The sequence below is a fragment of the Mastomys coucha genome, unplaced genomic scaffold (genome assembly GCF_008632895.1).
Source record: "Mastomys coucha isolate ucsf_1 unplaced genomic scaffold, UCSF_Mcou_1 pScaffold19, whole genome shotgun sequence".
In the NCBI taxonomy this organism is placed as follows: domain Eukaryota; kingdom Metazoa; phylum Chordata; class Mammalia; order Rodentia; family Muridae; genus Mastomys; species Mastomys coucha.
The window spans coordinates 8,116,861-8,130,110 of record NW_022196901.1 but is presented as its reverse complement, the minus strand read 5'-3'; the positions used below and the strand labels follow the sequence as shown (position 1 = coordinate 8,130,110).

Here is a 13,250-nt window from a genome sequence, read left to right as displayed (position 1 = left end):
AAAAAAAAAAAAAAAACAAAAAAACAAAAAAAACTCCTAACCCAAAACATCCAGGAAATTCAGGACACAATGAGAAGACCAAACCTAAGGGTAATAAGGTTCAACAAAATTATAGAAGAAAACTTCCCTAACCTAAAGAAAGAGATGCCTATGAACATAAAAAAAGCCTATAGAACTCCAAATAGTTTGTACCAGAAAAGAAATCACACAATCATCCCATCACACAATAATCAAAACATCAAATGCACTAAACAATGAAAGAATTTAAAAAGTAGTAAGGGAAAAAGTACAAATAACATATAAAGGTAGGCCTCTCAGAATTACACCAGACTTCTCACCAGAGACTATGAAAGCTAGAAGATCCTGGGTAGATGTCAGACAGATCCTAAGAGAACTCAAATACCAGCCCAGGCTACTATACCCAGCAAAACTCGCAATTGCCATACATGGAGAAACCAAGATTTTCCATGACAAAATGAAATTTACACAATATCTTTCCACAAATCCAGCCCTACAAATGATAATAGATGGAATCACTAACATAAGAAGCAAAACTACACAGCCTAGAAGAAGCAAGAAAGTAATCTTTCAACAAGTCCACACAAACATAATTCTACCTCTAACAACAAAAATATTAGGAAGTAGCAGTTACTTTTACTTAATATCTCTTAATATGAAAATTAATATTACCAACTTATCCTAATTGATTCAAATTTAAAATATGAGGAGTTAGAAATTTGTTGGCTATTATCTGGTGGTCTCTCTTGGTAATTTGAGAAATAGGTCCAATATTGTACAATTCATCTACACTTTCTGCTTGTTTGTTCCTGACAGTGTCTTGCTGGGTATCACATAATGTTCTTGAAATCATGCTTCTCCTATCTTGGCCTCTCTATTAGTAGGATTGTTTATTTGATGTTTTTACAACATACTATGGTTTTCATAAAACCTTTATATTTCAAAATTATTTATATAGCCAAAAGAAATGTAGATAATTAAAATCGGGAGGTGGTTTGTAAGAGAACAACAAAGAGTGAGACTGAATGCTTTCCTTGATGTTTGTAACTACTGTATCAGTTTTGAAGAAGAGGACGTTATAAGTTACTCTTTCTCTGAGATTAATGCTTTTCCAAACTATCACAGTCAATGAACTGGATTCTTACCCTCACCTAATGTCTGTGCTATCCTCCAAGCAGAACCATTGTTCATTGACTTCACAGACAGACCATCTTAATACACACAGTATTTCTTAAATGAATGTAATCTGTTCTCTGTCGGCTGAGAATGAAGTCACTCACTCCAGTCAAATAGCTTTGACCATAGCAGGAGATCTGTATCCAAAAATCTTGCCTACTATTCACTCCTTGGCACAGCTGAACTGTCAACTCTTAGCTTAGCTACTAGGGAGGTAAAATCCTTTGGTGATGTGAGGGTCATTGAAGTATAGTATTATTACAATGAACTCCAATGTCTAAAAATTGTTCTTATTTTGGACTTGTACCTCAGTAAGAGCCAAGATTTTAAGCTCTACTAAAAACAAACAAAGAAACAAACAAATAGACTTTATGTATTTATGTTCATTAAAAAAACAAATAGTGATGTATTGTTTTAAAATATACATGAGTTCAAGGCCAGTCTGGTCTACAGAGTGAGTTTCAGGCCAGACAGGGCTATACAGAGAAACCCTGTCTCAAAAAAACAAAACAAAACAAAATACAGCTAATATATTTGGAGTTATTTAAAATTTATATTGAGAAAAACATATATTTTCAGTATAGCTGCAGATAAGCATCTACATAAAGACTGTTCAATTGATTGTTTTACATCAAACAACTTTTATAATACTCATTTTTTTTTTTTTTTGATTTTCAAGACAGGGTTTCTCTGTGTAACCCTGGCTATCCTGGAACTCACTCTGTAGACCAGGCTGGCCTCGAACTCAGAAATCTGCCTGCCTCTGGCTCCCAAGTGCTGGGATTAAAGGCATGTGCCACCACTGTCTGGCTATATATAATACTCATTTTTATTGTTACAATATTTTATAAATTTTAAGGAATATCACAAAATAAAAAAATAATTATGTATCTTTTCTCATCATAATGCAATAAAACTTAAATCAAAAAAAAATATATGCCAGCCAGAAGGAATTAAAGGTGTGTACTAAGGATATGTCTGCGTTCCAGCCGGATCAAAGCGATCTACAAGGTCTCTGGATGTGGTCAGTACAGCTGCTAGAATAAAATTTCCCTACATCAAAATTCATCTAAAGTAGGAAGAAATAATAACTGTGCTCATCAACATCGGTTTGCCTTTCTGCTTCCTTAGCTTTAAGCAGTGAAGGAAACTCTAGTTCTATTTACTGATATCAACTGAGTCTTTACATTGGAACCAGCTTAAAGCCCCTTACATCCTTCCATTTTTAAATCTTGCAATGAGCTGTGAGCAAACTGTGTATCTTTAACACTTACTGCAAGTCCAGTGCCAGCTCCTTTTTAATCCAGGAAGGAAAGCCAACGGAGAAAATGGAAGAAAAGGCTGATTGGAACATTTTGACTATAGCATTTGAAATCTGTCTCCTTTTCTAATTCTCTAACTCCTTAACCATTCTAATAAGCCCAATATCACATATTTGCAGACTTTCAGGGGCAGAGATTTGGGGTGGAACATATGTCCAACTAGCAGGAACCCCAAAAGACCACCAAGGAGTCAATTCCAATGTAAACACATAAGAGTCTTATTATGCGCTCTCAAGCTAGATCGCTCATCGTCTCTGTTGCAGCAGGTCAGAGTGAGAGCCCTGAGTCTAAGGGTTCAGGGTTTTTATTGTGGTTAGAGCAAATTTGTGGAATTTCCATACAGGTCAACAAGTTAATATTTTAAAACCTGCATTTATAGTGTGATCTGCAGGAACTGTACGTGGGGGTAAAACTATCTGAAAAACAGGATGGTCAGGTTATCTGTTCTCGACTGGAGGTTTTAGATCATGTTTATATACCTTGGTGCTGCTATTGCAGTCTGGCTATTGCTAAAGGGAGGAAAGAAGTAGGGGCGTGTCGTAGGATGTTTGCTAAGGTGTGATTTTCTTCCTGGCATTGGAGTTTAGACCCTGGTCTCAAACAAAATCGAGTTTCTTAAAAAAAAAAAAAAAGGAAAAAAAGAAAAAGAAAAACAAAATAACAACAAAAAACGGAGTTGGTTGGGGATACTTCCCTTCTCTGTTTTTGTTTTTGTTTCTTAAATATTCAAAAATAACATGGTTCTTATTGTTTTAAGATGCCTCTTCTTTTTTTTAAGATTTATTTATTTATTATATGTAAGTACACTGTAGCTGTCTTTAGACACACCAGAAGAGGGCATCAGATCTCATTACAAATGTTTGTGAGCCACCGTGTGGTGTTGCTGGGATTTGAACTCAGGACCTTTGGGAGAGCAGTCAGTGCTCTTAACCGCTGAGCCATCTCAGTAGCCCCAACATGGTTCTTTTTTAACTTTTGACTTTAGACTGGTCTTTTCAAAATAAATCAAGATTTTCTCTAAATGCAAGAAGTTTCTTATTTCCTGGTCTGGAAATTAGAGTACCTACTATGTGTGTATGTAAAAGAAGTTACAAATCACTGACCATGCTATGTCATATACTGAAACTCATATATTCCAAATGGCTCCTGGGAACCAGATGGCTGCCATGGTTCCTTCTTGTTCGGTTTCTACCTACTTATCATCCTTGCTATTCAAAACTTATGTGCCCTTGAAGGTAAATCAAACCAGAAAATACTAGAGCAAAAAAAAAAAAAAATCAAAATACTAACCAAGGGTTGTCAGAAAAAATCTATCTGAATTGAATGTGCCTCAAACTTCAAGCTACAAAGCTTCCTTCAAAGACTGTTTTTAAGTACCAATGTATAAAAAAAATCCATTTCTGATTATGTGGACCTTTTGTCTATCAGTTTGAAGGTAGTTTATAGTACCAGGCCCACCTGAATCAAAGAGGAGAACCGGAGGAGACAATAATACCATTTTATAATTGTTTTCTTTAAAACAGATGAATGCCCAAAATCAAAATAGACCTTCATCAATTTACCAATTTGATTTAAAAAGAAGCACATGCGGGAGGAATTTTAGAAAATGCTTCCATTTGGTGGATTTTTTTTCCTTAGTTATTTCTTAAATTATGAATCCTAATAGTATTGGAGAAACCCCTTTGTACCTTTGCCATTTCCTTCTTGAAATTGAAGTAGATATCTAAAATGGAGATGTATTCTTTAAGAGCTTGTTTTTGTTACAAAATAACAAAGCAAAATAAAACACACAGGCACGAGCACACACACACACACACCACACACACATTTTAAGTACTTTGATACCTTAGGGATGTCAAGGTTAAATGACTTATCTAAGGATGCAATCTAATTTAGGTATCATTTTGTTCACTGGCATCTTTTTGCCTATTTGCTTCTACTCTGTATACTTACTAGTACATTGTTCATTTTATCAAGAAACCAATAACCACAAAATAATCCCGACTTTCTATTCCCTGAACACCAAACCCATAAATCACACACTCAGAACAACAGTCTTTCCATCACAGATTTAAGTGTCCCTGACCTCCTGTCCCTAACGAGGTTCCCCACTGTGCTTCCTGTTATTTTTAAGTGAGATGGGGAATCATTGAGTGGCATAACATGGATCTCATGAAGTCATTTTGTATGAGTTTCTTATATGCAGATGGATAAAATCACTTTATGTCATGTATTAAAAAGAAATATTGAAATGTCTTTATTTACAGAGTCAAATTAAATGTATCTTTAGAAAACTCAACCATATTCTTGGCTTATTACCTGACTTTCTGTAAATGTCAACACACAAAAGAAGTGTAGTTATTCTCAAGTCCCACTTTGCCTCTGGCCACTGAATGTCTGCAAGACTATAACAATCACAGATCACCATGAGGGAGTCGAGAGTTTTTATTTATTTTTCAGTAGTAAAAACAACCGATAAGAGAGAATTGTAATTATAATATAATTAAATAATTGGAGAAAATTGTCCAATAGTAATTTGTTTCACTGTATTAAAAGCTTAGCAGTGTGTGCGCAGGAAATCACTGCCTTCCTGATTCTGGTCAAGCACTTCCCATGTGCTAAACTGCTTTTAGTTTCTTCTTACCCAGGGTTACATTCTTTATACCATGTGTCCTGAAAATGTGAGCTTACACTGTGCATTTTCCGTGATAGCCTCTCACCAACAGGATCCGTGAAAACCAAGAAATGGCAAAATGCAAATTTTTAGGATATTTGGCTTATTCAAACACATAAATTGTTTACTCTGGAGGAAACACTATGAAAATTTTCATTAAAAAGATAATGGTCTGAGAACGCATTTAAAGAAATTTACCAAAACATAGATGTTTGTTCATGCTTTAAGTTTCATAAAGAAAACATGTGCCAGGGAGGAGATTTTATATTTTAACATCAGCCTTGCATTTACAAACCTGCTAATTCATCTTTGTGATTCTTACAGCATATTAGGCTTGTGTTGTGCATGCCTTAGGCATTCCCATAACAATAGGATGGTGCTTAGAAGTAGGTCTCATCTAGGGTCTGGTTCCCTGATAATCAACAAATGAGTGCCCAATTGACACATTTTTAAAATGGCCAGGTATCAGGAAAATTCTCTCCTGGAAGAGTAACTCAAACTGCATGACCATGTTTACAAACTATGGCTGAAATTCAAACATTCTTGGATGAGCTTCTTTCTTCTCCTTTTTTCTCGACGATCTTAGAATGAACTGTGGAGGGATTGGTAATTTTATTAACCTTTATACCTCCTCTCTTATTATGTGTCTGTTTTATCTATGTATTACATATATAATCCAACTTGTAGTATAACCTTTGTAAATGCTTAGAATTGTGTTCAGAATAGGTTTTTACCAAATAGCCAATAGTTGTTCCAACATTTTACTGTGTTGAATTTACTTTTTTATATATATATTGAATGTAACTGAAACTGTTATAGCTTCTCATATTCTCACCTTCTGCTTTGCATCCATAGGAAACTCTGGTTTGAATTAAGTGCTTAATTTCACTATTTTTTTTATATATTTACTACTTGTGTTTATATTTATATTTAAATGTACTGCTTATATTCATAAGCAGTATCATTTGCTTTTTTAAACTTGATAAATATTGTAAAATTCTGTTTGCAGTTCTAAAATGTGTTAGTTTCTTTTCTTTGAAGTTATTTCTGAGACCTTTGTGTTGATACACATAACACATCTTATTTAAATGCCTGTATCCACTGAGAGCCTGAAATTCAACTTATGCATTCAGCTTTATATGAGCATCTACATTGTCTTCTCCTTATTCCTGCAATGTACATTCTTGAAAATATATGCCATCTCCCATATAGAGAAGTTCCTCAAAGTTGTATATTACATGCAGAAATTTGATCCTTGGATTAAGAGCATTTTTCCTCCATGAATACTACCTCTTCATTCTCCACGATGTGTGCTAAAATGAATACACTCTTGTATAAGACTCTGTATTAATGACCAGGATACTTCATTTATAATTCCCTCTCCTGAGTAAGGTTTTCTCAGTGAATAAGTCTAAATAATATAAGCAGCAGGTTGTCTGATAGTTCCTTCCCATAACTTAATATTGCATTCTTTTCTTTGTAGAGATTATCAAATATCGTCATGTGTCAAACACCTCAGGGTTTTCTCAATTATTAACCTTATATATCTTTTTTTACAGAAATATTTTGTGCCTGATCTAGGATCTGGGAGTTCTGTTACATTGCAAATGGTTTATTTTCCACCCCAATGCATTCCTTGCCTTTTCCAACCCATAAGAATACAACACGAAAGAAAATGGTCCTGGCCAGTGTCAAAAACTTGAAGGTCATGAAGGTCAACTTATGCATTCTGCTTTAGATGAGCATCTAGACTGTTTTTCCCTGTTCATGAAATACATATTCTTAAAGATATGTGCCACCCACCACATGGAGAAGTTCCTCAAAGCTGAATGCTACTTGCAGCACCTTGAATGTCATGGACTTCCCACCCCCAGATCTCTGAGGAAACAATGAAATGTTTATGCTGACAAGCTACTTAATTAAGGACAGTTTGTTTTATATAGATGAAATCAAGTGCCTTAGAAGTTATCTGTTACTATTAACTGTTGAAGTTTTATAGGATCATCACAAAAATTTATAATTTCTCACAGATTATCTCTATATTATTGTGGAACTATTATACTATCCTCTACTTGAAAAAAATAAAATATAATTTCTGAGTGTGCCAAGTTGGAAAAACAACCAAACAACTATATTAAAGCCTCACCTTAACTTCTTTAACAAATTACACTAACATACATCCACATTAGTGCCTAAGTGAAGATTGTAAACTTTGACTTAAGATAGCAGTTATTTGTGATAATTTTATGCCTCTTGGGGAGAAAATCTAAATTATATTACAATAAATCTTATGTAATTATATCAAATAGAAGAGATGTTTTTGTTGTTTTATGAATAAGATTATTACATACCTAAAGCAAAAATATCTATTGAAAACTTTCAGAAATATCTTATTTAGTTCAATTTAGTATATAAAATCTTCTTGCCATATTTGGAGTTGAAGAAAAATTTTACACATACCAACACTGTTTATAATAATTGAACACTGATGCTTTTGTTTTATTATGATACAAACAAAATATATATTTAACAAATTTAAATATGGTATACTACAAGACTACAGTTTTTTAAAAGTAAAATTATTCAAATTCATTGATAACTACCACTGGCAATGCTAGAAGTGAATATCAGCTATGGCTTCTGACAGGTTTTATTTTTCTTTCCCGAAAAGTTATGTTTCAAATTTTCATAAATATATTATAACATATTTAAGCAAGAGTTACAAAGCCTGAACATTCTTCTGTACATGGATTTTCAATTTGCCAAACTTGGAAATTCAGTCTTATGTATTTTTAACCTCACATACTGTAAAATGCAATATATATTATGAGAAAATATATATTTCTATTTAAAAAATATACCCATCCCTCAAAATGGCTTGTCAGTTGAAACATAATGACTGCTACAAGGTGGTGTTCTGAAGAGAAGGGATTCCCAAGTTCACTTTGATCTGTCCCCGTAAAATGTGTGTGATAAATCTTAGACACATGTTTAAGAAAAATTAATGTTTAGTGAGTGGTCTTGTTTAATTTTATGTTTTCATCTGAATGAAATGACACAAGTTGTCCTGGAAACTCAATTTTGGTTATGTTAGTCCAAGAAGTAGTCACTCTTGTTAGCCTCTAGGAAGATCACCGATTCAGTAGGAACAGCATGTAATAATATATGCAAAGAATCAAATTCAGCACAGAAGGAAAGGCCAAAAGTGTGAACATAATATTGCAGGCATGTTGTAATTCAGTCTTCCTTTAAACAAAAGCTCCTGAGATTGTGAATGATACCTTGATAGCTGTTGTGGCTTCTGCAATGTGCTCATTTTTTTCTATGACTATTTTACATTTTGTTAAGTTATTTGACTATTTCTTCTGCAATGTTTACTCCATCATGTGATATATGGTTTTGAGCTCTTTTGAGAAAGAAAAACAAAAGATTTTTACATAAGTTGATTATTTAGATTATTTAGATTTAGTTATCCATTTCTAAACAAATTCTTAAAATTCCCAATAAATTAAATGTAAATGAACTCATTCAGGCATACTTCTATTTAGCAGCACAAAGGACTGAATAAAAATGTAGCAAAAACAGTCAAGGAAGTTAAAGACATGTACCAAAGACAGAAAAATATATAAAAAATGAATAACTACATAGTTCAGAGTTGCTTCGGGGGGATCTGGTGCCTTTAATTTTGAAAGTTTGGGCAACATTCTGCTTTTTCATTATTTCAATGCAGAGTTGTTCATCCTCAATGGCAAGGAAGTACACATTGCATTTGTCACTTGAGCTTTCTTACACTCTTCTAAGCCTTTTGAATAAGAATGAATGTTGCTTAGCTATAGTCTGCATTTCAAAATACACATAAACCTTAGCTCCACCTTTATTATATAATCTTATTTTCCCAATAACTTTTAAAATATATTTAATCATCATTAGTAGTTTTATGTTCAAAGCAGCCAAAATTTTAAATCTAAGATGTAAAATAGATTTACAGACTATTGATAAAAAATTACATTTCTAATTACATAAGTAATTAGAAAATAGTTTGGACATTATTATCTGTATAAAATTAATTTTCAGATGTCAATACAAATAGTAGAACCTTGTGCAATTTTTCAATACTATTGATATCTGAATATTACTATTTGATACACAACTATCTGAAAGTGTTTTTTTAATGAAGCATGAACCCACTGACTTGAGTTTGCTGTGACTTTGTAGGACTCAGTAAGCCAATAGATAAACACCCTTGTGTGATATATGATTAGTAATCTAACCATGACACAGAATTTGTGTACATTTCTGCTGGAGATGTAATTCATTCTGGTTTTCAAATTAAAATTTTTCCTGCATTTTTGCCTTTTCTTAGTCAAGCATCTACAAATATTCATTATTATATTAGACCCTTGCAGATTAATGCTATGCCCTTGAGATAGGTACCCAATGCAAATTAAATGAATGTAAAATACTGATGCTACTTTGAACGGAGAGATTGTTTGACTTGGTTCCACTGGCCTTTAATCACACAGGCTTCTCACAGAATCTTTCAAAACATGTAGAATGCATGAGAAACAATCAAGGTCTGTTGGTTCTCTAAAAAGCTGCATTCTTTGTGAGGAAGTGACTAATTGTTCATTTCACACTATAAAGGGCGTGAAAAGGGAAAACAGAGGAAGGCGAAGGAAGGGCTTTGTGCTCTAGGAAGGAAAGGTGGTTTCTGGAGCGACTGGCAGGAAAACACTGTTCAGAGGGAAAGTTGAATTTGACACATGTTAGCAAAATACAAACGGTATTTATGCTAATGATGTGAGTGTTTTCACATATGGAAGACTTACTTGGGAAGCTGCTGAAATCAATGCTGCTTGAAAGTTTATGTAAAGAGAAGATGTCAAAGAGTTAATCTAACCCTTCCCGTCATTAAAATTTTGCCCTTATCCATCCATTCAACAAATATATAGCCCCATTCCCGACCTTGGTCATCTACTTAATTATTTCTATGTATTACATACTGTTTTCTCCTATTTACTCAAATATAATCAAATAAAAGATATAAATGCAAACAATATACAGAATATGATAAATACTTAGAAAAAAGAGAACCCAGAAATACACTGGTTATAAATAAAATATTGCCATCCCATAATTTTTTTTACAAATTTTACTCTCACTTGAACTTTTGCTAACAATTTGCTACAATCTAAATTATTTTTATTCAAAACATTACAAGTTGGCAGATACTTATACTCAAGTAGAACGAATTCCATTACATTCTATCTACATTGTAGCTTTCTCCTTTTTTCATGGCAATATAAGTTTTTCTCAGGGGCAGAATTTATAGCTATCTTGTCTGTTTTCTAATAATTCTCATCTACAGATTAGGATACAGTGTACATCATGTTACCCTTATTATATTAAGATATTTTACCATGTATCCCAAAGTGCACAGGAATCTTGTACTTAGTTCCTATGGCATGTATTTCAGAGAACATCATTGAGTTCTGTCTGTGGTGCTATTTCTCTTGGCCAATCAAAAGAAACCTGGTTAGGATCCCCTCTCACAAAGCTACCACAGTACACTAGATGTAGCCTGCTCCAGAAAGAGGGAACACACCTTTCTAAATTCCCATGCCTGCCTCCAAGTATGGGCTGTTGGCTCCTTGAGAAAGTTCCTGTTCCTAACATAAGCTGTTTTAACGTGTGTCTTTTCTCCAGTTCGTACATGATCACCTGTTCTAGAAAGGAATGATTAAGCTGTTTCTAGGAACATAGGCAACACCATGGGTAAGTCCATGCTTAATGGCCATGCATGAGAATAAAGCACCTTACTCGGTGGATCTGGAGTTCACTTAGCTTGCTTATTTACATGACATTGAATTCAAACTATAAAACATTTACAAACCTAAGGCCCCTATTTTTAAGACAGTTCTTAACTTTGCCAATACAGGTTTTGTTCTCAGAAAGCTGGTTCAGATGATGTCCTACAGAGTCTTATTCAACGTAGCATCCTGTGCCTCAGTGAGACTCCATGGGAAGCATATATGAGTTAGTTTAAGGGATGTACAAAACAGAAGACATAATTTGTGCAGGCAGGTAAATAAGTCCCTCCTTAAATTAAATAGAAAACTATGTAGCCACTGATCTCTGAAGTTCATCCAGGTCTCTGTGATGTCGTCGATTTCGTTTCTTCTTCATTTCCTGCATGTGCTTCCACTTTGGGCTGCCCTTGTTGCGCTGTCTCCGCTTCTCCCTGTACCACATCTGCTCACAGTACTGGTCCAGGCTGAAGTTTGGGCTGCTAAGGATTTGGATGTAGTCTTTGTATCTCAACCGTGACTCAGCCAACAGATCCTTGACCTGCCCCTCCTGGTATTCTGCCCTCTGGGTATTTTCCATCTGTTCATTCTCAATGACATTCAAAGTCAGCTTCACTACGGTGTGGATGAAAGTGTGCTCCTGTGCTTTGCAGTAATAAACCCCAGAGTCCTTCTTCTGCAGACTTCGAATCAGTAGCCCATAGTCCGTTTTGATGATCCTTTCATCAGGTTTCAACTGCAGGTTGAAAAAAAATGTAGGTAATAAATTAGAAACAGAGACCCACAAGCAAATGAAAACAGACCACATAGCTTTACTTAGATGAACCTAAAAGATATACTCTTCATCTTTCTGTCATCAAATGTAACATTGTCATCCATATTGGAAGATGGTTTAAAAAAAAGAAAAAGGAAGGAAGAAAGGAAGGAAGAAAGGAAGAAAGAAAGAAAAGAAGTGAATAAAGTAGTAGCCCCCAAGACATAACCTGCTTTCTCTCCACTTGAATTCTATTAAGTCAAATGAAACTTTGGAATATATGTAGTTTTTCTCTCTAGTGGAGTGATAAGAGTAAAATACTGTGAGAAACAATAAGGAAAAGTGAAGCTATCAAGTGGCCTTTATAGGTATTTCTGACAGAGATCAATGGCTTAAGATCACAGTTTTAATGGAGAATGTAAGAAGAGTCACTATATTGAAGAACTCAGAATGTGTACTACCTGTGATAGAACAATGACATTGGCTCTGCTTTCTACATATCATCAAATACCTGATCTGCATTGTCTATAAGAAGGAGAAACTATGACTTGTGAATAGCGAATTTGGAAAAAAAATGGGTACACGTTTGGACATCAGAGCTGGAACTGAGCAGGCCTTTACTGTTAAAATTGTTCAAAGCTAATTTCCCTATTATCATCAAGTTGTACATGTAATACTTTGGACTGCAGTATTTGTGGAAAGTTTTACAATAGCCTGGGGTATTTGGCATAACAATGGTAATGTGATTTCAAGTGTAAGAATGCACAATGAATAAAAGGAACCTCCCCTGAAATGTGGTACTGAAGCCTCTGAAGTTGTGGCATTGAGGCACAATTCAAATGTTAGGCTTGCCTGGCTCAAAAATGCTGTGAATAATGAGCCATCTTCAATGTATCAAGGACATGTTTATCAACACAAAGGCCTTGTTTAAATGTTGAATAGCTAGGCATGAAGTAGAACAACAACAACAACAACAACAACAACAACGAAACCTGGAAGAGTTCCCAGAAGTGTAGATCTGTCCCTGAAGTGTAGACTTCTAGTTGATGGAAATAGAAGAGGCATAAAGACAGCTAAATTAAATTTATTCACAGTGGGTGGACTATACTCCACATTCTTATGTGAAAAGAATGTAGGAAAAAAAATCTCTCTTATTCTGGAAATATGAGAAAAGGGAAAGAAACATCTTTGGCTAGCAGCCCAGTTAACTAACAAGTATATGGCAAACCACCCTCTATGCCAGAGAAGTGCAGCTGGCGGGGAAGCTTTTGAGGCCAAGGGCAGGTCACAGCTCAGATCCTTGGTTAATGAGGCTGAATGGTCTCCAGACTTGCCTTGCACTTCTCTGTGTCTACACCATCAGGCTTTTGCTTGGTTGCTTGGTTGTGTCTTTTTCTTCCATTAGTTGGTGACCTGTACGTGTATTCTTTTCTTAGTGGTTGAATCTAAAAGTCATGACATCTAAAAATACTACTGCAATACAAACTAACCTCAAATTA

General features: G+C 34.6%; 1 protein-coding gene across 1 annotated transcript in view; it reads right to left on the bottom strand.

Moving 5' to 3' along the window:
• Positions 1–4,943: 4,943 nt before the first annotated feature.
• Positions 4,944–13,250, bottom strand: part of Sema3d (semaphorin 3D) — a 200,496-nt gene continuing 192,189 nt past the window's right edge. The window contains exon 18 of the mRNA XM_031380014.1: positions 4,944–11,733. Coding sequence (XP_031235874.1) covers positions 11,308–11,733 — 426 coding nt within the window. The 3' untranslated portion in view covers positions 4,944–11,307. The remainder of the gene's footprint in view (positions 11,734–13,250) is intronic.